General features: G+C 33.1%; 4 protein-coding genes and 1 long non-coding RNA gene across 10 annotated transcripts in view; 3 read left to right on the top strand and 2 right to left on the bottom strand.

Moving 5' to 3' along the window:
* Window positions 1-587: 587 nt before the first annotated feature.
* LOC107359119 (ATP-binding cassette sub-family C member 1-like) overlaps window positions 588-24335 on the top strand; it is a 132122-nt gene continuing 108374 nt past the window's right edge. Inside the window, exon 1 of the mRNA XM_089266541.1 lies at window positions 588-602. The gene's annotated coding sequence lies outside the window, so the exon portion shown is untranslated. The remainder of the gene's footprint in view (window positions 603-24335) is intronic.
* On the top strand, window positions 5952-16955 carry LOC107371959 (potassium voltage-gated channel subfamily A member 1). 3 transcript variants are annotated; one of them, XM_015940106.3, is made up of 5 exons: window positions 5952-7487; window positions 12745-13179; window positions 14260-14794; window positions 14927-16110; window positions 16449-16955. In XM_015940106.3, the coding sequence occupies exons 1-5, from the start codon at window positions 7444-7446 to the stop codon at window positions 16627-16629; spliced, it is 2379 nt and encodes a 792-aa protein (XP_015795592.2). In that variant the 5' UTR covers window positions 5952-7443; the 3' UTR covers window positions 16630-16955. The 3 variants fall into 3 exon arrangements, with proteins under 3 accessions (XP_015795592.2, XP_015795593.2, XP_089122676.1); XM_015940107.3 differs by lacking the exon at window positions 5952-7487 and adding an exon at window positions 12117-12259; XM_089266550.1 differs by lacking the exon at window positions 5952-7487 and having other exon boundaries at window positions 12453-13179.
* LOC149094664 (uncharacterized) lies at window positions 13592-16916 on the bottom strand. Its single transcript, XR_016198156.1, has 3 exons — window positions 16777-16916; window positions 16457-16707; window positions 13592-16378 (listed from the first exon to the last, which is right to left on the bottom strand). It is a non-coding gene; the product is annotated as an uncharacterized LOC149094664 (long non-coding RNA).
* On the top strand, window positions 18719-22393 carry LOC107371961 (uncharacterized). 4 transcript variants are annotated; one of them, XM_015940109.3, is made up of 10 exons: window positions 18719-18751; window positions 18828-18890; window positions 18987-19208; window positions 19304-19469; window positions 19610-19767; window positions 19923-20108; window positions 20220-20365; window positions 20476-20788; window positions 20867-21280; window positions 21361-22393. In XM_015940109.3, exons 1-10 carry the CDS (start codon window positions 18749-18751, stop codon window positions 21736-21738), a joined length of 2049 nt encoding a protein of 682 aa, XP_015795595.2. In that variant the 5' UTR covers window positions 18719-18748; the 3' UTR covers window positions 21739-22393. The 4 variants fall into 4 exon arrangements, with proteins under 4 accessions (XP_015795595.2, XP_015795594.2, XP_089122693.1 ...); XM_015940108.3 differs by having other exon boundaries at window positions 20473-20788; XM_089266567.1 differs by having other exon boundaries at window positions 18959-19208.
* Irbp (Inverted repeat-binding protein) lies at window positions 22730-24241 on the bottom strand. Its single transcript, XM_015940120.3, has 2 exons — window positions 23213-24241; window positions 22730-23133 (listed from the first exon to the last, which is right to left on the bottom strand). The coding sequence occupies exons 1-2, from the start codon at window positions 24176-24178 to the stop codon at window positions 23002-23004; spliced, it is 1098 nt and encodes a 365-aa protein (XP_015795606.2). The 5' UTR covers window positions 24179-24241; the 3' UTR covers window positions 22730-23001.

The following is a 24335-nucleotide window of genomic DNA, read 5'->3' as shown; positions in this document are numbered from 1 at the left end:
TGCAATTGTAGAGAAAATTGCGCTTGAAGCTGAAACTTCGATCGCGTTTTATACAATTATGGAAACAGATTTTTTCATGAAACTTATTTTTATTGATGTAACTTTTAATAAACAATCAGGAAATGGACTTATTTTGATAAATAAAATTTTCTTTCGCTAAAAAAATTGATTAGTTCGATTTTAACTTAAACCGACTTCTTTCTGTGACAATAATAGTTAGAGAGCTGAAACTTATTGTGAACCCATAAAAATTGTTGATAAAAGCCATGGATTGAATCATTTTTTCATTTTTTCATTAGTTGGCGCTATCTTGGCCATTGGTTCGAAAACTTTGAAACTCAATATTTCGAGGACGGCATCACTTACAATCACCATTCTTTAAGCAAAGTTTAGATCTCATTATGGACTATAATCTATTATAATGTTGGATGATTGCAGACTGAATAAAAAGAGATATAGCACTGTAACACTTATGCTGTCAGATATGATATCTGTTTTGCAAAGGCAAATTTTACTTATAATGTGTTATAAGAATATTCATTAATAAATTAATTAGCTCAGATTTTCTTCAAGATTAAATCATATATTGTTATAACTCATAATAAAATCTCATGTTTGGCCGAAGAATGGTGACTGTAGGTTATGCCATTCTCGAAATAATGAGGTTCAAATTTTTCAGGCCAATGGCCAAAATAAAGAGAGCCAATGAAAAATTGAGGCAAGTCTTCAACCCATGATATTAGCCAACAATTTTTATGGAGTAACAGTAAGTTTCAGGTCTCTAACTATTTCGGTAACAGAAATAAGTCGGTTTGAATAAAAATCGAACTGATGTGTTTTACAGAAAATATAAAACTTTATTTCTCAATATGAGGTCATTTTCTGATTGCTTATCAAAAGTTACATAGATAAAAATAAGTTTCTTGAAGAAATTGGCTTCCATAATCGTACAAAAGGCAATCGAAGTTTCAGCTTCAAACTCGATTTTCTCTACAATTGCAGATCGGACAAACTTTTAAATCACGTAACTGGACTCAGTTTTCATCCCCTTACAAGCCTACAGCATCTAAATTCAAAATAAATTCATTTTGACCAGTTTTTGCCCATTTTATTCCCAGTATTTGTGTCAATTTGTGCATAAATGTTGCAATTGTGTTAGTTGTGTCTTTTTAGAAGCAATCCTTTTAGTGATTTAACTGGCGAGTCTTAGCGAAAATTAATTCGTAAACGAATGCAAAAGTTGTGAGAAAGATCAATAACGCCTTTTAGCAGCGGTTGCTTGAGATTTGAGTGAGGCTTTGATGCCATGAATAAATTATCCTTCGTGTTTCTATCGAAGGGCAAGACCAGAAGCTAAAGGTTTCTGTATTCTCAATGACGATTCGTCTAATAGATTCTCGTGGTTTGAGAGGGGCTTGTGACACTATTCCAGTAAAAGAGAGTGATACTATTGGTCTTGATGCAAACAGAGAATTGACCTGGTCGTTGGGTTTCTCCAATGATCTTAGTCAATTCCCGAACAAGTTGCTCAAAGTCACGCTTTTCTCTAACTTCTGCAACGATCTTCTCCAAGTCCTTCATCTTGATTTGGTTAATCTTGACGAACAATTGGACGACAAGTTTATCCATACCTTCTTGACGAAGACCTAATTCGAAGTTGAGTTGGTTAGCTTGTTGGAGGGCAATAGATGAGTTCAGAACAAAACAGAAGAAGGACCATTGAAGGGATTACCGTCAAGCTTGCTAGTAAAATCTAATGTTCAGTCATCAAATGGTGATTGTAGGTGCTACCCATATCGAAATATTGAGGCTAAAAAGTTTAAAAGCCAATGGCCAAAATAACTGATCTATGAACAATGAATGTTTGAAACATCCAACTAACAAGAGAAGCTTTAATAGCGTTTCAGGTTTAGGTATTCTCAATGACGATTCGTATAAGAGATTCTCGTGTTTCGATTGAGCTTAGGACACCATTCCAATAGAAGAGAGTGATACCTTTGATCTTTATGTAAGCAGAGAGTTGGGCTGAATTAACAGCTGAACATTGGATTTTTTCAATGATCTAATAATGTTAGTCAGTTCCCGAACAATCAGCTCAAAGTCTCGCTTTTCCCTAACTTTTTCAATTTATCTTCCCTTCTGAACTTTTTATTAATATTTTGAGGTTGATAATCGGACCAACATTCGTTTAACATTGTAAAAGTTGTAAACTGATGGTTGAATTTCGCCTCCAAAGATGTCAGTTCAACTACTCAAACTGCATAAACTAACTAACTAAACTGTACAAGTTAAGTGAGGACTAAACAACTCAAAACAGAACCTAACCTAAGAGGAAAACCAAAACCTAACAGTTAAGATGAAAATATGGAAACTGTTTCATTGGAAAATTGTAAATCAAATGATACGAGCAGCTTTAAATTTTATTAAATCTCTGCTCAATCGATATGAATTGAAATTAAAAAGTTAACTCCTACAAGGGAGTTGGGCGAAGTATAAAAATTGTAGATTCATCTGTAAATAAATTGATCTGTCATGATTAAAAATATATTATACTTATATATTATAGTATTTTCAATGAGGCACATCTCAAGCTCTGTTCGTCAAAACGCCTTTGTTGCCTTGGGTCGGAATGAATTTGAACGCATTTTGTATTACATTTTGCACTCAATCTGAGCATTCCGATTGTAGTTAGAATTTATAACTGAACAAACCATAGCTTAATCTGAATACCTATCTGAATCTGTAACTAATAACTTAATTTAATTAGCAATTTGGCCCAACTAACCGAAATATAAAATTTATATTGTTACATCATAATAAATACTTTTATTAACAAAAAGAAAATTTTTGTAATAAATGAATTTTAGAAAGCAATCTTTAATGTTTCAAGATTTAGCAACGTTGGTTAAATATTAATATTACCAACGGTTGTAAAAGATTAGCTGATGTACGATTTGTTACATTTTGAAATTTTTGGAGCTATGAATTTAAAAAAAGGCCGAATCGTCTCGTTATTTTTTCGGCAGTAAACTCTACTTTATGTGAAGCTTACGGGTTATTGTTTTGTTTAGTAGTTGATGTGCTCCAAGACTAGGTTAAGAGGGCTGTGAATTAGGTTAGGTTTGATTTACGTTAAAATAGTAAATTCAGTGCTGGTGTAGTCAGTGATCGCAGTCTCGGTTGTGGTGTAGTCAGTGGCTGTTATCTCGGTCGTGGTGTAGTCAGTGATGGCAGTCTCGGTTGTGGTGTAGTCAGTGGCTGCGGACGTGTAAAAGTCAGTTGTAGCTGTAGGAGCAGCAAGGGTTACAGTGGCACTGCAGAGCACAACTAAAATGATAGAAATTTGCATTTTTACTTGTACAATTAGTACAAACTGAATGTTTTTTGATTAAATGGTAATACCTTTATTCCGGTAAATCTTTATATATTAGTTAAAACTTTACAAATTCACATTGTCAACATGTGACGAATGATTTTACAATATGATAGATTAATCATACAGAAATGGCTGAGATAATTAGGCTATCTCGGAATAGCTTTTGCTTTCCATTTTTATTCAAATATTATTCAATAGATATAAGCAATTGTGAGTGCAAAAATTTTGAACCCAAATTGAATGATATTGAATAACAAAGAAGCAATATACAGTTGGGGTTGAGGTAATAATATTATTGGTATAGCTTATTCACACTATCCGCCGAGCAGCCATGATTTCACCATTTTCAATATTCCTTAATTGATCGCTGTCAACCCAAACTGATCTTTTAATCTGATTCATAAATCTTTGTTATTGATATTTTACGAACGAAAATTTAATTGAGCCCATTAATTATAGAAGAAATCTGAATAAAGTTTGATGAAATCAAATTAGATTCAACGCATTCTTAATTAACTGTTCATAAATTTTGTCTCATTATCTCAGCATTTACTGTACTCATGAATCATCATTTCAACACCAAATTCGTATGAAAACTGACGATTAGATTAATTTGGGCTATACGTTAATTTGCCTTGTATGGATCAGTGTTGAACAAGTAAATCTTTTCACAAATCAGCTAGCGATACTCACTTTCCAAGAATTAAGCTCCAAATCGAATCTGATAATAAGAGGCTTTCTCAGAAATTATGGGAATGAATTCAAATGTAAAAATAACGACTTTTCAAGGATATTAAAAATAAAGCTTTAAATAAAAAATTGCCCTTTTTGATTTTGATACCAAAAGTGGACTTGATTTCGTGAATTAAATATGCTTAATCAGGCCGAACGTGATGCTCTCTTATATTTGAAACTTTGATACCTTTAACTAGTGTTACTTACAATACATAACGGCATATTAACAAGATGATTTACTAATGAAATTGAGACAAAAGCTTTATTTGCGTTCAGGATGTGATTTTTTTAAATTATTGATAAGTTGTGAAGTAAACGACAGTAACCTAATCATTAAAAATAAAACAATGATTTATCTGATTTGTTAGTATTATTCATTAGATTCACTTCAAGGTTGAATGTGCCAACCAGAAAAGTTACCGATGCAAAAGCAATTGTAGTTCCTCCCATCAAAATTGCTTGAGATTTCAAGCATTTGATTTCATTACGTCTTATTATTGCAATTACATCGTATATCACCAAAATCTCCTTCCATTGCGTATAATTTAAGGACTTTCATCCCACTCAAAACTTCAGAGACTAGTTTTGCTCGAGAGTCTTTTTCTTTAACCAGAGCGATTTGACACGATCTAAATCGAGTTGAAACGAAATAATTGAAGGGAAACAGCAGTGATAAAACTGATAACCTTATGATTGCTGAAATATAATACCTAACTGCCTCCTCAACAAGTAAATAAGCAATTTCAAGTTGGAGTGATGATGACCACAAAACGTAGAGTGGTCATTGGATCATTGAACATCAATAGCAATCATATTGACCTTTTCACCAGTTGCCCAATTATAATACGTCTGCCAAGATTCGAAAGCTTGATATTCTCTCAAACATATCGAAGTCTAAAACTCAGACTGTGACTCTATTATTCTAGACTTCATTGCTTCAATGAATTATGAGCATGAAGTCATGAAAATTAAAATGCAAAAAATCACAAAACAATAGCAAACGACCAGTAAATTAAATATAAAACTCCTACAGCTTGATACTTTTAAGTAAAGCTATGATTAGAAGTGAAAAACAGATGAGCGGATTAAATAAATGTTGAGTATTCACCATAAAACGATTTATAAAATGGTGACAATAAATGACTGTACAATGTACAAACAAAAGCACATTCACGAACAGCAAAAAGTTTTGAACGTTAATCAACTCGATCGCTGATATTTGCAACTTTCCATGTCATTAAAAAGCTAAATGGTCACAATTTTTCCATAGTTTTACACAGAATTTGATGAATCGAATCATAAACTGTCATTTACAATAGCAACAGATCAATACTAATAATATCATGGCTTGAACATGATAGTCAAGTATCAAACTTGAATTTACACAATAAAGGGCTTTAAATTTGAAGGAATAGGGCAAAGGGTAACATTTAATATTAAAGCAAAGAGTGTTTTTGGTTTTGAAAAATGGTTATTTTTACTGATTCAAGGAGCGCGCCTGCTATTTAACCCAAATAAAGTTTTTAATTCTCAGTGAAAGTGGTAAGAGAAAGAGAAGAAAAACTGAAATGAAGAAAAAAAAGAGACTCAGAAAGAGGGAAAAGATGATTATTCTGATGATGCTTTGGAAGGAGTAAAAAGTGTTTGAGCAAACTCGAAGATGAAGTGAATTCGCATCTCTATGGAAGCTTCAGCTAACAAAGGCTAACAGAGAGCATCTCCATTTTGGTTAAACGAGGAACCAAACATATCATTCAAACAACCTGAGTTTCATCGTTTTTTTACATCTTTATCTTCCTCATCCTTCCACCTTTCTCTCTCTCTCTCTCTATAAACACTTGTTTGCATATAAATACATCTAATTTTGTTATTGTAATCATGATAATCATGGCCATCATTATTTTTCATCTTGTCTAAAGCGTGATAACAAGAAGCAATCAATTGTGTTACACAACAAACATCAAATTTACAACTGTGAACATCTTTAAACATATCAACAAAACTCGAGCAATATTTTTCAACAACCTTATGTGCTACCGATCAAACCTTTCACATCAACTCGAAGGTGCATGTAAATATTGTCCAACATCAAATGACTCGGTTAACCAGATGAGGAAGCAAAGTGAACAAAGTGACTATTGATGTGTTTGTGTGTTATCACACACAACACACACAGCACACAGGGAGTGAGTCTGTAGGTGATATCGAGAAGAGGAGGGAAAAGAGGTGAGTGTGTTTGTGTGTGTGTTGTGTGTGAATAGAAAGGTGGGAATAAGAAAAGAAAGGAAAGAGAGTGAAATAAAGGAGTAGAATAAAGTTTCAATTGAATTTCTTCCGGAGTAACCTGATGCTCTAAATATTTGGTCAACATTTGATAATTGTATCCAAGTTTACCTTTTGATCTCTGCGATTTTTGAAACCAACAACAATCACCTCATCATACATCATCATTCATCATTACTATTTTTGGGCTTCCTTTTCAAGTTTACCTTTACAATTGAGTTCTTTTTTTTCTCTAGTTTTCTTCTTCGCCTTCGCGAGGATAAAATTTCCTTCCCAGTCTTGTTGATTCATTGATTCTGTGGTTGTGTAACTTGCTGTAAATTTGTTTTTTTTTTTCATCACTTTTTTGCTCTTCATTTTTTGGTAATACAATGATGCCCTCATTATGGAGTGTTTTGTGGTTCCTTGCATTACTGCTATTTGGTTATCCATGTGGATTTTTTTTCGCCTTATTCTACGTTCTCTTTCAACCTTTTGCTGTCTGTTGCTCATCCATGGCTCGTGTAACCACGTTTAACCTTAAATTGATACAACTACCTTTGGTGTTCACTTTTAATCTAATCAACGATAAATCACCATTTACGTCCAACTAAGAGCAAAGAGAAGCAAAAATACAACCTCAAGAGGTAAAAAGCAAAAAGAAGGAACCTTAAAAAAATTTGAAAGCCCAAAAAGTATATAAAGATAAATCAAAATAAAAAGGAGCAAAAAAAGTTGTTTATCTTCGAAGAGGAAAAAAGTTTCATCTCGTTGGAGGTAAAAAAGATTAAGGAGTAAAATAAGGAATAAACAAGAAAGGTAATTGCAAGTGGAAAACATAATTTTACCTGTTTCAACAGAAGAAGAAAAAAAAGAAGAAAATTTTTGTGTACAAAAAAAATTAGATCAAATAGTAGGAAACAAAATAGCAATAGTAGTGAAGTGAAGGAGTAAGAATATTGTTGCCATTTGAATCTTGCAAAACTGGAAAAAATCATTGGAAAAGGCGAGTTTTTCAACCTTCCTCATGAGGAATCCAATGGATTGAGTTTTTCAATGAAAGTCACGATATGTGGAAGCTTGCATCAGCTCTTTGGGAAGCAACTAGAAAAAGGTATTGATATTGTCTAATATTTCTTTATACGAAACTCTTTTTTTCTCATCTTTTGCTGTTCGATTCCTGATCCAAATTATCTGATAACTTTGCCTTGAATCACATTTTTTGACTAATCGATGGTTGTCTTGAGAAAAGCTTGAATAGCGAAAGAAAGATTCTTGTTTAAAATTTCATCTCAAGTCATGATGGTTGAGGAATGAGACAAATCTTGAATTTTCCATTTCGATATTAAAAGTTGATTTTGAAAGCTGCATTAACATTGATTTTGCTATTTTGCTTTCGATATCCATTGGTGAAATGCATTAATGCATTATCAAGTTTATCTTAAATATTGAGCAAACTTAAACTTTATTTAGCCTAAGTTCATTTGTTTACATGTTCAAGTGAAGAATTAGGTGTTGATCTTAATTCATGAAGTTTTACCAACACATACAGGGAATATGAAGAAATGGAGAAAAATGTAAAGTAAAAACTAAATTTTGGTTCATCAACGTTAAGATAAACAATGAAAATTGCTATTAGAGTTGGAAAGTGCATTTGCGAGGATTGGAAGAGAAAAGGAAAAGATAAAATATTTGGGAAAAATTGAGCTTTTAACAGATCAATAGATCAATTGTCTTGAAATTGGCATAAATTGTGAACAATTTAACCGAGAAAAGCAAAATTTCTCAGTGCCTAAGGTTCCATCATGAAACATATTTCCCACGCTAAAGGGTTTTCAAATGTTGCAAAAAAAGGTTTGCTTAAAAATAGTCGAGTTAAAACTTGTCCCTTGAACCTGTCTTTCATTAAATTCAATCCTTTTAAATCCAATAAATCATGATCAACATTTGCTTGTCCAACGATTAAATCCATTGTCAAGTTAATTGTTAAACTGAGTGTTACATTGGACGAGACTATTGGTTACAAGAGACTCTTGCCTTTACTCAATTTTCCTGTGTTATTACATGTTTGGATAGTTTGAATGGGTTTTGTCTTGTTACTCAACAAAACCAATTGAAGCGAATGCATGGTAATTTATACAATCTTGAGTTTAATTGATTCCCTGTATTTGACAGTTATAATTTACTGATTATAAGATAATTGAGTTACTTTGAAAGCCAATCAAATGACACTTTATATACAATAATAAAGACAAAGGAGAGAGGTGAAAGACAAAGTGGTTAATCAGTTCTAACCTATTGAGCTGTTAATCAAGTCTCGGTAACAATGGGAAAACAAGTTTACACCATTCAACCTGCTATATTAACAAGTTTAATATTGACACAAAAGGCAAGGAACAGGGTTAATTTAAATGAATCGATGACAATAGATTTACTTCAATTGTTCAACATTTCTTCTTCTTCTTGTTTCAGTCTACTTTTCTCGTTAAAATTGATTGTGTTACAGTAATATTTTCATGCAACATTTGAGAGAAGAAAAAGATTTTTTCAATTTCCATTTTTTCCCCATTAATGTATATTGTATACTCGACAGACTTTTAAACAATCCTTATTCACCTTTGAACATTAATGGGAAAATAAATTTCACCTGAAAAAGTGTATAATGTAAAGTTCAAAGGTAAAAATATTTCCATCATGTCACAACAGTTGGGAATCGATTCAAAATCTGATTGATTAGGCTTGAAACAAGAGACTCTTGGAGAAGCCAACTTTACATATTCACTGTTTTCATGAAACATCAAGATAAGTCTATGATGCATTGAATTTGAAATTTGTTGAAACATTCAGTTAATTGTGATTCAATTGATTGATCTATTCATCTAATTTGTAACCCAAACTATGGAACCTAAAAAATCTCAAGTTTCAGTGTGAAAAAGTTAAAGATTGTAAACAGAAATGTCTGAAACTGAATGGAATATTTGAGATGGAAAATTTGGAAATAAAGAAATTGGTTTGAAATTGAAAATTTTATTCAATGAAAAAAAGTAATTTATTCAACATTTGGATTCATCGAGTTTTAGTTCTCATAGATTTACTTCATTAAAGAATAATTTTCTTCTGAAAAACTTGTTTGCTGGAAAATTTGATGAATTTTTGTCGTTGATCAATCAAAATGCAAACATGAGCAAATTAAAGTTGAAACATTGCATGAATTATAAATGAAATATGCATTCATAATGATCAACTATTGAAACATGAATAAAGGTCTAAATAATAGATTAGATGTTGGAAAATGTAATTCAACTGACGAATCACATTATTTGCTTCATTTGAGTCTTTCTTTTTATCCTGCTTATTACTCGAATAATCTGTTAATCTCATTTTCATGGCCACTGAATTTGTCCATTTTTATCCAGATTATGAGATAATCTTTCACATCTTATGAGATTGTATTAATTATTTTTAGCCAATCTTGAAAGAGATGAAGTTTAAATTGAGATTTTGGCTGTTAATGAGTTGAAATGATAATTTGTTTCATCAGCCACTTCCAAAGAATTTGGAAAACTCTTCTTTCCGTTAATTCTTGTTCTTCTTCTTTTTCTCACCCAATTTTCTTGAAACATTTTTCTAGTTTCAAGTAACTTGGATCCACTTAAATGTTACTCCAATAGTCAAGTCAATAGTTTGAGTTGAATTGATGCAAACAACAGTGAAAAGGTGAACATCGTTTAATGTGCAAAAAGGTAACGTTTGATGAATGTTTGATTAAAGCTTACGAACTTGCTTCCTCTTCTTTGCTCAAGAAAATTGATTTTCTCAAAATGTTAACATCCAAATCTTATTGGCAAGGTTATTGTTTTCTGATCATATTGAAATAATGACGATGATTATGGTGATATATTGAAAATAAGGAGAGACTGGATAAGAGGATAAAAGAAGATTTTGATAGAGTAAAAGATTGACAGACTAGGAAAGGAAACATCATCCATCATAATGGTAGGTTTGATTCTTTGGGTGAAAAGATTGGAACAGAAATGCGAAAAAAAAGTAAGATGGTGATGAGGGAAGATAAAAAGAGGAAGAAGAAACTCATTTTGCAAGTTGAGAAGTAAAAGGTACAAAGTTGATGGAGGAGAAAAGATGAGGATAAAATGTAGGAAAATGGAGAAAGGGAAAAAAGTAAGGTCAAGGTAAAAGAGAAAGTGGAAAAGGAATGATGAGAATGATGAGGAAAATGATGATGAAGATGAAGATAGTAAAGATTGAAAACAGGTTGAATAATAAAAAAGGTTAAAGTGAAGAATCGTTAGTAAAATGCATTTTCTTGTTGCTCTTGTAATGAATGCATTATTTGATTTTGATTTTCATGTTTACTGAATCTCTTTTTTTCTCGTTCACTAAAAAGAAAACGATTTTCATTGAAATAATCTGATAATAAGGTTCAAGATGGTGAATCAGTTGCGACTTTTTTTGTATTTGTTCAGACTTTGTTGGTTCCATTGATTTGGTTTAATGACAAGTTTTCAAAATTTTCTGGTAAATGACGAGAAATTAACTTTACAATGTATTTGCTTATGGAAGTGGCAAAAAATTTGTTTCCAAAAAATCCATTGTTCCAATTTGTGATTTCAAGTTATTAGCTAGATTTTTGTGTGTTTTACCGTCATTTGTTGACACATTTTTACACCAATTAGCATCATCATTCATTTTGTTGAACATTTTTTCATGTTCCATTGAAAGAAAATTTGCAAATTTTCCTTTTTTTCCTCTCTTATTGTCAACAGTTTAATGGAAACTTACATCGTTCCTGTGTAATCATAAATGTGACTTTTGTGACAAAGGTTTTTATCCATTAATATATACTATGTACAACAGTGGATTGAAATTGAATGGGAAAGGATGATGATGATGATGATGGGTGAGAATTGAATGGAAAGAACAACAAGTAACAGACAAACAAGCAAAGAACCAGAAATCAGGGAGAAGATGATAAGCTGAATTGAATTGAGAATCATGCCAACAAATAAACTCATTGATAGAGTTTCTTCAACTTCACTATTCCGTCAGTAACTAAAATTGAACAAATCTATTTTAGAAAAGTTCTTTTTTCTGAAAAGGTCTATTTTCATATTTTTCATTCTCATACTCATTCTCTTTTCTTTCCTCTTCTCTTTTTTTTCCTCGTCTTCATGTTGACTCATTTCTGTGATTCTTTTTATACATCATCTCAACAATTTCTTCATTTTCATCCTTTACTCGACTTTTCAAATGTTCAACTTGCAACCTTTTTCAATCTTCTAGCCATTTCATTGAAAATTCAATTTCACTCAAATTTGTTGACATTTTGTTTTCCTCTTCACTTTTCATTAACAATTGATATGCAATTGTTGTTGGTGCAGATCAACTTACAAGGTTTAATGTTGACTCTTGGGCAAATGTTTCAAAAAATGTGAACAAATTTTGCGAGTAAAAATAAAAACACAAAAAACTAGAGAAGAGGGAAAGATGATGTTGATGTTATTGGTGGTGTTGGTGGTGGCGGTGGTGATGAGAAGGATAGGGATGAAGGTAAGGTGATACGAGGATGGAAACGATGGAAACGAGCATGCATCAGTGGAATGGGTGAGAAAGATGAGACGAAAGAGGAAAGGATGGAGAAGACAGGGAAAGATGATGAAGAAGGAGAAACAAAGTACAAAAGTGTAAATAAAAAGAAGGGAAAGAAGGATGATTAGAGATGATGAGAGAGAGGGAGAAATGAAGATGCTAATGTTAACTTGTTGTTGTTTTTATTAGCTTTGGTTGGTGTTTTTTTTATGAATATAAAGATTGTAAAGTTGATTTTTATTAAAGTTATGAGTTTTATCAAAGTGCTATGGTTTTTAGGTAAATATTAGATAATATAATAGCTACTGATGATCAACATGATTCATTAATTTCAGTCTCAACTTGTTTCTATTGTATTATTATTTCAATACTTGGAGTATTTTTGCTTTTAACTGTTTACCTTGTACCTGATTCATTAATAATTATTGTTCATGTTATTGTTGTTGACATACACACACACAGTGATTAAACAATGTTGAGACATGAATCTATGTACTTAGTTGTATTCCCTTAACTAATGTGAGTCTGTTTATCTGTTTATGACGAATGTTATTGAAAAAGTAAAATCAAAGTCGTGATAAATTGCATGATGCTGTTATCTGTTCCATGTTATTCTGTTATCCTCTTTACTTTCTTTCACCTGTAAACTTGTCTTTCGTCTTTCGTTTTCACTTGGCCTGTTGTCCATTAGTTAAAAGATTGTTGCCTGATTGGATTATTAATTGTTTTTTTTCTGTATTTGTTTCATTTCTTTTTGCATTCAGATCTTTGTCAAAATCGGAACAAGACACGGAATCTCATTATCAAGATACAAGTTCAAATAACAACAATAACAACAACGAGGAAACTCATCAGTCTTCATCGGCAGTCAAACAATCGACTACAACTGGACCAGTTTCCTCTTCAGTCTCTTCATCTCAACCTCATCCATCACCAAAACATACTCAACACTCTTCTCGTCTTGCTCATGGATCATCACACTCACCAACACCTTGTTCATCTCCATCATCACCCTCACCTGCATCATCTCAATGTGACATATCTCTTGTATTGCCTTTTCGTTTTGAACCTCTGGACCATGATCATCATCTCTGTGAAAGGGTTGTCATCAATGTGAGCGGGCTTCGTTTTGAAACTCAACTGCGAACTCTTCATAATTTTCCAGATACTCTTCTAGGTGATCCTAATCGCCGCATTAGGTAAGTAAAGTGTCTTCAACCAGTAACAATATAAATGACAAAAAAATGAATCTAAACAATTTGGAGCATTCAATCAAGTTAGGTAATGGTATAACAGGACACATGTTGCTTTCAATTGACACCAAATTATCCTTTGATTCATCTTGACACCATTTGCGAGTCAAAGGTTACTTCAATTTTGCGCCTTCAGGGTAAACATTTTTCCACTTGAATCTTTCTACAGGAAAAGCCGGAATTGAAATCACATTATGACTAGCAACTTGAGTTTGTGATTTATGTAATTTGGCCGAGAGACTAAAATGGACAGATTAGTGTGCATTATGGATGAGATTGTGAGCTCAAAGACAATGAAGTAAATTGAAGAGGAAAGATGATAAAAGTAATAATAGGAGAGGAAAAAGGAGAGAAAATGTAATCTTGAAAGTAAAGCCATCTATTTAGTATGTAATTTGGTTATTTGGATGAATAAATAGGACCAGAAAAACAATAACAGAAAATGTGCGAAAGAGAAGAAAAAAGGAAAAGAATAAACAGCGAAAAGTAAGACCTTGTACAAAATTCAAGTGTCTCACCTTCGAAAGATGTTGGAAGGTGAGGATTGAGGAAGAGGATGATGATGGTGGGGGGAAGCTGAGATGGAAAAGTCAGGAGCAAAGAAAAAGCAACCAGAACCAGGTTCGATAATAGAAAGCTCAAAGATATTTCTGTCTTATCATCTTTTTAAAATAATCTCAACATTAACTTGCCAACTTTTCCTTTTAACATCTAGCTCAGAATGTACATTACAATATACATATTCATAAATTGCATCGCTCTTTATGAATGATTCACGTTCACATATGTATATATAATTTTTCTTCTTCATCTTTCTCTCTGTCTTTTGCATCAACATTATAATGCATACCAAGACAAAACCATGATAATAATGATAATGCTTTTATATTAAAGATTCATTTTTTTGATGATAATTCATGATTTGCTGAAGTAACAATTTGTCTTATTCTCCTTTTTTTATCCTTTTGCATCCTTTCACTTTGAATGGAAATACTGGCTACTCTGAATATTTACCAATTTACCCAGATTTTACGATCCAAATCGTAACGAATATTTCTTTGATCGAAGTCGAACCGTTTTTGATGCCATTTTGTATTTTTATCAAAGTGGAGGTCGCTTAAGGAGACCTGCTAATGTACCATTAGATGTTTTTGTTGAAGAGGTTCGTTTCTTTGAGCTTGGTGATGCTGCTTTCAACAAATTCCGTGAAGATGAAGGTTATGTAAAGGAAGAAGAAAAACCATTGCCAATTAATGAGCTTCAACGTAAAGTTTGGCTTCTTTTTGAGTATCCAGAAAGCTCACAGGCAGCTCGAGTAGTGGCCATAACCTCGGTTGCCGTTATCTTAATTTCCATTGTGATCTTTTGCTTAGAAACTCTGCCCGAGTTTAAGCATTACAAAATATTCAAAACATCTAGCAATATAACCCGTGTAATTGAAGATGAAGTGCCCTCTGTCAATGAACCCTTTTTTATCATTGAAACTCTTTGTATAATATGGTTTTCAGTAGAACTTTCAGTTCGTTTTCTTTCCTGTCCATCCAAAATTGCATTCATAAAGGTATGTTATTTTTCCTCTAAACCGTTGGCGAAAATTTTGCACAAGCAGAAAAAATTTAGTGTTTTGTGGCATCATGTTTTAAATGACATTACTGACGACTCCTTTTCTCCTTTCTTTCAATTGTACCAATAGGATATAATGAATTCAATTGATCTGATGGCAATCATACCATACTTTATAACACTAGCCACAGTTTTCGGTGATAAGGAGCAAGATCATCATAAATTTGTCAGTGAAAAACAAAGCCAAGCAATGTCACTGGCTATACTTCGAGTGATTCGCTTAGTCCGAGTCTTCCGTATTTTTAAGCTTTCTCGACACTCCAAAGGATTACAAATATTGGGGATGACGCTGAGAGCTTCACTCCGAGAACTTGGACTTTTAATGTTCTTCCTTTTTATTGGAGTAATTCTTTTCTCCTCGGCAGTTTATTATGCTGAAGCCGATTCCGAGCGATCTTACTTTAAATCAATTCCCGATGCTTTCTGGTGGGCTGTAGTCACGATGACTACTGTAGGTTATGGTGACATGAGACCCATTGGAGTTTTGGGTAAAATTGTTGGTTCTCTTTGTGCAATTGCCGGTGTATTGACCATTGCTCTCCCAGTTCCAGTTATTGTTTCCAATTTTAACTATTTCTACCATCGAGAAACTGATCAAGAAGACCTCCAGTCGCATAATTTGGATCATGTTGGTAGTTGTCCATTTCTTCCGACCAATCTTGGAGACACTAGACTCCGTCATACCTCTTATAGTGATCTTAAATTGAACTATTATACCGACGAAAACGGTCAAAAGATTACAAGGCCTCCACGGAAACATGCCAAGGGATATAGTGGTTCTGGTAGTTTTAAAAATGTAACTATTTCTATCAGCCAAGATGGTCAATATGAGTCCATTGTGCAAGGCCGAAGAGAATCAGTTAGACCATGTGATAACACAATATTGGATGGATTAAGAAGTGAAGACGCTCGTGTAAAAATTGTTGAAGATACAAATGGTGTCACAAGCTCTAGACATCTAAGCCATTATCACAAATTACCTCGAGAAGATCGCAAACGCAGATCCGTCAAAGTCAAAGTCACAGATTCATATGGTGATTCTAGTGATACTTTGAAACCCTCAGTTAGTGATACTAGAGGTTTAAGAAGAGGTTCCATGCTATCAGGTTATGGGTCAGTAAGTGGTCCAGATGTTAGTGGTTTTGTGAGTAGATCATCATTCAAAGGTAATAGATCAGTTAAGCCAACATTGCCATTGTCTGTATTAAAACCAGTCCCACTTCCACATTCATCTTTAGCCGCACCAGGCTCTCGGTAAGCAGCAGTCAATTGTTTCAAGCTACATGTAAATCACACCAGTTTGCTGATCAGCTTCCATCATGAAAGGCTCTTTATTTTCAAACTTTCGAATAGAGCTCAATCAGAAATCAGAATAAGTTCATATCTATATGCCTGATTCAATGAGATTTTCACGACATCTTTACATGCACGAATGATTTAGCATCTCCTTGGATATCAACTGGGCAATCTAATGAGCTTAAGAGCCATCCTTGAGATTAAAGAGTCTCTTATTATGATGAAGCTATAAAAAGTCAAATAAAAATTTTTAAATGATAACTATAATTAATGTATAAATTTTTTCTTTAAATCAGAACCTTACCAGGATCCTCAACAGCATCTACAACTTTCCATATGACCAGTGCAATTCCTCCAACAACCCGAGCTTCGCTCAGAGTGCGATCAAAAACCAAAGGACATTCAGTGACACGAACGACTTCCCTTGTAGAAAGTTCACATAATCCAAGTGACGCAGGTGGTTTTTTCAATATTTGACAGCACAAATAAACAAATCACGGGGCAATTACGAGTCAGGCGTTTCTGGCAACCATAATGGAGGCACTAAACCTAAACCTAAAATCAAAATAAAAATAAAAATATTATAGTGTGTATGCATAAAAAAAGTGTTTTATAAACACTTACAAATCACTTAATGAAACAAAAAACACAAAGCATCAAACAAAACGCCATAATTCACCAACATATCATAAATGTAATTGTTCAATTTGTTTAATGTAAAACTAAAGCCAGAAAAATTTCAGGTTAACAAATTGTTTTTATCAATTTTGAACATAAACCTTAATGAATATTCTTCTTGTCAATCTGTACAGTTTTTAAAGTCAATTAAAAAACTAGATACCGAAGCTAGCTGGTTGATTGGATAGTGGCTGGCTTAATGATATTATGGCAATGACTGTGATTTACGTGACGGTCTAGGAAGATAGAGATTTAAGGTCTAACAAGACTCAGAATCATCAAGCAATTAATTATTACAACAAAAATTTGAATTTAATAAAATTAAATTGGAAAAATTGCTTGGCTGAGCTGAAGTTGAGTGACTCAGCTGATAAGCCAGTGCGCTAAGGCTGAGAACAAAAAAGTAACGACTCACTGACAGGTTCAATCTGCTAGCTTCGGGCGTCAAAGCTCTGAGTCTAAAAACAGAGTCAGAACTTAAAAACCCGAAAAGCACACAGCGGTCTACAGCCGTTGTATGGCGACGTACAGCTATAACATTACTCGCAAGGGTTCTATGGACCAGACTCTTAAGCCTTGCAAGCATCATTTAATTGCGTTTATTTTTCTGCTTTTATAATCGTAATCAAGACGAACTCTTCGGATTGATATAATTGCCGATTATTGTATTAGAATCTCATTATTTATGTACAAGATTATAATTTTGGTCTGAAATTTACGCAGCTTCTGATCAATAGATCTTTACGAGTAATCGAGTTGAACCAAAAAGCTCAAGATTTTGTCACTTTTTGTTTGTAAGTTGCGTTATTGATTCTTTCAAACTATTATTTCGATTCCCAAAAATAACAGGTGACTTGAAAGAGTGTTTAAAATGCACAATTTGAGACTCTACTTAGAGATTGGTCAAGTGATCAATCGGTGGTGTCCGAACAAAAAGACACACAATGATTCGAGCAACTTAATAAGTTAAACAATATTATTCACTCAAGGATATACGCCGACTCAACCTAGGCAAAGCACCAGAAATATGAGTGCTAAAGAAAATGGATAGATTTTGAATTGAATAATTTTTATGCTCGTATACGTACACAGATCTAAACCTTTATTCATGACTGCTATTTCTAGATTGTCACGCTTTTGCATAATTTCCTATTTAATTATAAATTCACTCGGTTCTCATGGAAGGGTTCAGCAAACCATTAAATACCACTGATTTGATTATAGTGTTCATGTTCTTGTTCCCTTACACATGAATCAAGTTCGTACAGAACACTTGTTCCTAGTATTTACCTTATATCAGTAATAAAGTTCAGAGTGATGAAGTTTTAAACTGATTGATGAAACTCTTGAGTTCACAGGGCTTATGAATGCTAGTAAAACGAAACGTCAAAGAATTTAATTGATTTTGAACATTAAACAGGAGATCTTGAGAAGATAACACTCAGTTTTTTACAGGAGTAAATGATTTTATGTAAACAATAACTGACTCAATGTCTGAAGAGAATTGAGTGTTTGTCGGGAAATAGAACAACTATAATACAGAATTATTTCAATTAAATCAGCTGAATGTTAATTATTCCGATAAAAGGCTTGATGAAAATTGAAAATTTATGTGTTTGAGCAATATCTCAATACGAGCCTTTTGATTCTTCAGGTTATAAGATGTGAAAAATTTTAAGGTGAAGCAAATCGTGAGGTAAAATTGAAATTAAAATTGAATTTATTCACAACAGGCAACAATACAGAAATTAACTCTTTTAAATCAAGAGTTGATCAGTTCATCAGATGGAGACTCTAGCTTTGATTGTGAGAAAAGTACGGCCTCCTTGTAACCAAAAGAAAAAGTTGATTACGAGATTTTGGTTTTCCCTCCCCTTCAGTAACCAGTTACTTGGTTACCAACTCATGACCATCTCTAATGGTAAGTATTTAACTTAAATTACCTTTAATTTTAATTAATTAATTGGGTATTTGACCAATTTTTTCACCTTTTTCAGGCTAATCAACCACCCCCAACAACAAATACGCCAACAACAGCGATCGAGGAAATTCCTCCAGCGGTAAATACCTTTTATTTACGTTTATTCTACCCTTTACTCTACTGTTTTTCTCTCAATCATTGTAATAGCTATATGTTTTATTGTTTTATGCTACAGTCCGGCAACACCTCCGCGTTCACTCTTCTAACCCGTATTGGCAAAGGTTCTTTCGGAGAAGTGTTCAAAGGTATTGACAATAGGACCCAGCAAGTTGTTGCCATCAAAATAATTGACCTTGAAGAAGCTGAAGATGAAATTGAAGATATTCAGCAGGAAATTATGGTTCTATCTCAATGCGATTCACCTTATGTTACAAAATACTATGGATCATACCTGAAGGTTAGCAATTGTTTTCATGCAGATTATTGTCAGTTAGGGTGTGTTTTTTCATGTAAACTCGTTTGACTCAACTAGATTTTATATCATCTGCACAGGGAACTAAATTATGGATCATCATGGAATATCTTGGTGGGGGTTCAGCTTTAGATTTAATGAAAGCTGGTAACATCGAAGAAAATTTGATTGCTGTTATCCTCCGAGAAGTTCTCAAAGGATTAGATTACTTACATTCAGAAAGGAAATTACACAGAGATATCAAAGGTAACCTCACTGAATAGATTGACCTCATAGTCATGATTTCTGTTTACAATGATCAACTAGGCAAATATTGCCTGTTCTTGTTTATAGCTAATGACGTAACTGATGTTATTTCTTTTTCTTTTTTTGCCAACGCATCCCAGCTGCTAATGTTTTGCTTTCAGAGCAAGGTGATGTAAAATTGGCAGATTTCGGAGTAGCCGGACAATTGACTAATACAACCAACAAAAGGAATACATTTGTAGGAACTCCTTTTTGGATGGCTCCTGAAGTTATAAAACAATCTAATTATGATTCTAAGGTTATTATTTGTTGCATATATAAGGCTTCTTGAAGTGTTAACCATGACACTCTTTAAACATATTTTGCTAATTCATTACTCTCTTTCACTTATCCTCTTCTTCATTGGCCCTGTTTTCTTCATTGAAATGCAACTAATGGCTGTTTTATCTACAGGCTGATATTTGGAGTCTCGGTATTACCGCAATAGAATTGGCAAAAGGAGAACCGCCTAATTCTGACTTACATCCAATGAGAGTTCTCTTTCTTATACCCAAGAACAATCCACCTCAACTTACAGGAAACTATAGTAAACAGTTTAAGGAATTTGTCGAAGCTTGCCTCAACAAGGATCCCGAAAATGTAAGACCTTAATATCTAGCCAACCATGATATCTGAATCTTGAAGCACCTAACTTGCATATCTCTTTTGTCTTAAATCTATTTTCTCTTTATATTAAATTGATCTCTACAGAGACCATCAGCCAAGGAACTTCTCAAATTTCCATTCATCCGTAAAGCCAAGAAAAATTCTCATTTAATTGATTTAATAGAACGGTATAAAAGGTGGAAGGCTGCTGGTGGCGGTCAAAGTGATAGTGACTCTGAAGCCTCTGACTCGTAAGTTTTTCTTTCTGATTAACATTTGGTGTTTAATTAGAGATTAAAAACAATTTCTCTGCCTGTTATCTATCAACTAATCATGATTTCACTTTTTTTATTTTTAGTAGCGATGACTCCAAGAACAATAGTGAAGGTGATAATCTTAACTGGGACCTAACTATTAAACCCCAGATCAGTCCATTTATTTTGAATAAATCGGGTACAGTGAAGGATTCTGAGCTTTCGTCCTTATCAAATTCCCATAAAGAAACCTCTTCCGTATCGTCTTTCCTATCCTCTTCCACATCTTCCACATCATCCAACAGCGCCAAGTCTCAAATTAATGGTGTCTCCAAGGTATCTACTAAAATAAATGTTACTCCAAAGAAAACCGTTGACGTCAAAACGAAGCCTAAGAATGGTGATGCTAAAAATGGCAATGTAAATTTATTTTTTTACTGTGAATTCGTTGAATTTTTACATCAGATTTCCATTTTATTCATTTTTATTTCTTTTCAGGCCTCTAAAAATGTTAAAGAAAAGATAAAAGACGAGATACCTGTTGCTAAATCGTCCAAGGATAAATACCGTCCAAGAAGTCCCACAACTCCATTAACTTCAACAGTATCTTCTGTTGATAGTAATGCTTCCAAAAATAGTAATTTTAGTAGTTCATCATCACCTGCACGGGAACACCGAATGAAACCAAACCCACTAGTACAATATTCAGACAAATTTGATTCTGATGTATCTGAAAAGTATAGTTCTACGGACAATCCATCTTGCTCCTATGTTACCCCAACCTTCCCTAATAATCGTAAAACTCCTGGACGCACAGACAAAGACTTAGATCAAGTGACCAGTAAATTAGAGAAGGCAAATTTGTTAAAATCTTCTTACACGACAATGATTCTTAATCCAGTTTTCAACGAGGTTTGTTTCAACTTATAATCAATTGTTTACATTTTATTTTTTTGTGATTCTAATTTTTGCTATTTTTTATTACATTTTAGCTGAAAGCGAAATACTCCAGAAATAGTTTAGGAACAAAAAGTGCTAAAGCTGAAACAATTGATGAACTCAGACGCGCCTTTGACCTCGCAGAGCAAATATACCCGGGAGTGAGTGATTTTTTTGTCAAAGAAGTTTTATCAAGCCTGAGCAATCGGCCAATTGATGATAATATTTCATTTTCGAGTAAATCGGCATCATCGTCTTCATCATCTTACAATCAAAGTAATATCAGTAAGATTGTATCATCACCGTCTCATTCCTCTTCGTCATCTTCCTCTGTTGCCTCTTCGCCCTCATCTCATTATCCTCCACGTCCAGTTGTACCGAGCCCAGTTTACAACAAAACATCTCTTCGTGGTAATGACAATTACATGTAACATATCTATACAGTAAGATTTAAAAAAAACATAAAAATAATGCATTGCAGATTGGAATTGTCTTTGACTGACAAAAAGTGAAACATAACATGAGACATGTTTTTCATCGTCATCATATCGAAACTGAGAAGCAAAGAGAAGTGAAAAGGGAATTACAATGCATATATCACTCCAGATTCTCTTCTCAATATCATAATGAAAAGCAACTAAAATGCATTATCATCATGGATCAATCATTTTTGGAATCCCTCCGTTTCTATAAAAGTCTATTTATTTATTCCGTGAATAGCAATACAAGATTGCACATTGGATATTTGGAAAGCTTAAATTAGCAAAAACAAAGAGCAATTAAAGTGGTCTATGTCATCCTTGCCTACGAAGAAAATATGAATACTTTTCAAATTACAGAAGTTTAATTATAAAGCATCAACAAATCGGTTCAGTATTCGGAAAAAAAGATGTAATTAACCAAATTAATAATTCCATGGCAACTTATTTTAAATCTTTTTACATTTCATAGTTACAGCTATAGTGTTTTTTATACAATATCTTAATATTGCTTTTCTAAAGCATGTTGTTTATGTGATTATCTTATTATATTATTATTATAATTACTATTATTTGTCATCAAAAAGATTGTAAAAAATCAAAGGAAGTACAACATTTTTTCTTCTATGTCTTGTTAACAACTAACATGCCTAGATATTTTCTGTCAATATGCGACCATGAAAGAAAGATAATTGTTATTGACTACCGGTGAAAACAATTTAGCTTAAAATCAAAGATACTTTGAATAAATTTTAGGTTCAAGATGAATCGAAAACCCTAATAAAAAATAAACATCAGATATGTTACATGCCAAGAAAACAGTTTTTCAGTCAATAATTTATCAGGTAGAGTCAGTGTTCGTGAGCGATTAATCATTACTAAAATTTATCAGTGTCATAATTGAACACCTTGTCTAACACTAGTGCTACGAATGAGAAAAATGTTTTTATATATAGGAAATGTTTATTTTTTCAACTTGGAGTAACAATGTCCAATAAAAATCTACAAAGTTGAGTATTAATTTTCGTTTTATAAAAAACATAAGTAGTATCAGTTTAGAAACAAAAAATATTGAAATTTAGATTGCTTTTACAAATGTGAAATGAATGTGAAAAAATATGTAAATTTTGAAACTTATGCAGGAAAAAAGTGAGTCAACTTTTGTTTTCCATTCATGTTTGAGATTCGCGTTATGGCGCCAGTAAAGCATTGAAATTACATTTTCTCTAATTGTTTAAAATATTTGCTCAATGCGATTATTAAATCAGCTTTACGCTGCGAAGTAGGTATGTTTAATCCTTTTTCTTGAATGTACTCCTTCATTGTTTGTACTTTGACTTTTTCAAGCTGGTTTAATACAAAGAGATACAATTAACGAATTAAGACTTTTCATGAAAAATTTCACTATCAGAGTAAAAATGCTTACCTCTCCTTTCTTCCAAGATTCATGGACATCTGGTTCGTTTTTGGGTTTATTTTCCTTTGGCAATCTCATCTGTATTTCTGCTGCTAGCTTTTGAATGGTTGAATCACAAAAGTGAAAACCGGGATCCGTCATATCGGTTACCGTTTTAGCGTCACTAGCATTTGACGCTAAAGCTTGGATATAAGCCCAAAACTTCTGCAGGATAGGATTTTTAATTTCGTCAGGAGAATAGACTCTGGTTAATCTTTCTATGACAACACTCATAGCATTTTTAAGTTTGGCATCCTCGTATCGAAACAATGTAGGCACAGCAACTGGTCGCAGATCATCGGCAAAAGGTAAAACAAAGACGTAAAATCCTTGCAGAAATTCATCATCAACAGGAACAAGAGCCATTAAGCGAGGTGTTGATGATTTACGTATGACTCCTTTCACAATGGCAACTACATCGTTCGCCAAACATCTATTGTGAAGAGCACTATATAACTTGGTACTTCCTTTGACTTCACTTTCATTGGGGTAAATAAAATAGCCTGGACTAACATAATGATAGACTTTGATAGCTGGCTTAGGCTTGAATCCAATTAACCGAAAACCAATTTCATCGTTTTTCATATTAGCTAAATCTTCTTTTTCCATAGCAATCTGTTCACCGGCAATAGTAGTCGTAGGTTTGACATTTTCTGATTCAACAGGAACATTAGTATCAACACGTTTCCAAATCGTTTCTTTTTTCAGGATCTCGTTATCTCTTTTTCGAATCGTGATGGGTAATGGTTTCTTCATTTCTCTGATCAAAACGTAGATATTGACTGTTATCTTTATATCATTAGATATATACAAAGGTAGAGTATTAATAACACGCTGTTTGTGAGTTTCTTCCTTGTCCGTTGAATCACTGAATTGTACGTAGCGAGGAACACCACAAATTGAATTATCCTCCTCATCTGAATGATCAGAAATCATTTTGAAAAATAAAATTGATAAAAACGGTCCACACAAAAAAATTAAACACTACAAAGTCAGCTTTAAAACAGTCAGCTTTCAATTTCGTCAATTTTTCAAGCTTTTCAAGCTTTTAATCGATTTCAGATGATGTAACATCGATTCATCGAATAACTGT

This window comes from Tetranychus urticae, chromosome 1, assembly GCF_039701765.1.
Source record: "Tetranychus urticae isolate SD_2017Ah chromosome 1, NJAU_TeUrti_SD_1.0, whole genome shotgun sequence".
Taxonomy (NCBI): Eukaryota; Metazoa; Arthropoda; class Arachnida; order Trombidiformes; family Tetranychidae; genus Tetranychus; species Tetranychus urticae.
This window is presented reverse-complemented; position numbering and strand designations above follow the sequence as displayed.

What these genes read in the sequence shown, in the direction of transcription:
- LOC107371959 (XM_089266550.1), top strand. Translation starts at nt 12,587, where the DNA reads ATGTTATTCTGTTATCCTCTTTACTTTCTTTCACCTGTAAACTTGTCT. An exon ending in GATCCTAATCGCCGCATTAG is followed by an intron (nt 13,180 to 14,259) that starts GTAAGTAAAGTG and finishes CAATTTACCCAG; the next exon opens with ATTTTACGATCCAAATCGTA. An exon ending in TTAGCCGCACCAGGCTCTCG is followed by an intron (nt 16,111 to 16,448) that starts GTAAGCAGCAGT and finishes TCTTTAAATCAG; the next exon opens with AACCTTACCAGGATCCTCAA.
- LOC107371961 (XM_015940108.3), top strand. An exon ending in AATCTAATTATGATTCTAAG is followed by an intron (nt 19,768 to 19,922) that starts GTTATTATTTGT and finishes TTTTATCTACAG; the next exon opens with GCTGATATTTGGAGTCTCGG. An exon ending in TCAACAAGGATCCCGAAAAT is followed by an intron (nt 20,109 to 20,219) that starts GTAAGACCTTAA and finishes TGATCTCTACAG; the next exon opens with AGACCATCAGCCAAGGAACT.
- Irbp (XM_015940120.3), bottom strand. Translation starts at nt 24,178, where the DNA reads ATGATTTCTGATCATTCAGATGAGGAGGATAATTCAATTTGTGGTGTT. An exon ending in AATCTTGGAAGAAAGGAGAG is followed by an intron (nt 23,134 to 23,212) that starts GTAAGCATTTTT and finishes GTATTAAACCAG; the next exon opens with CTTGAAAAAGTCAAAGTACA.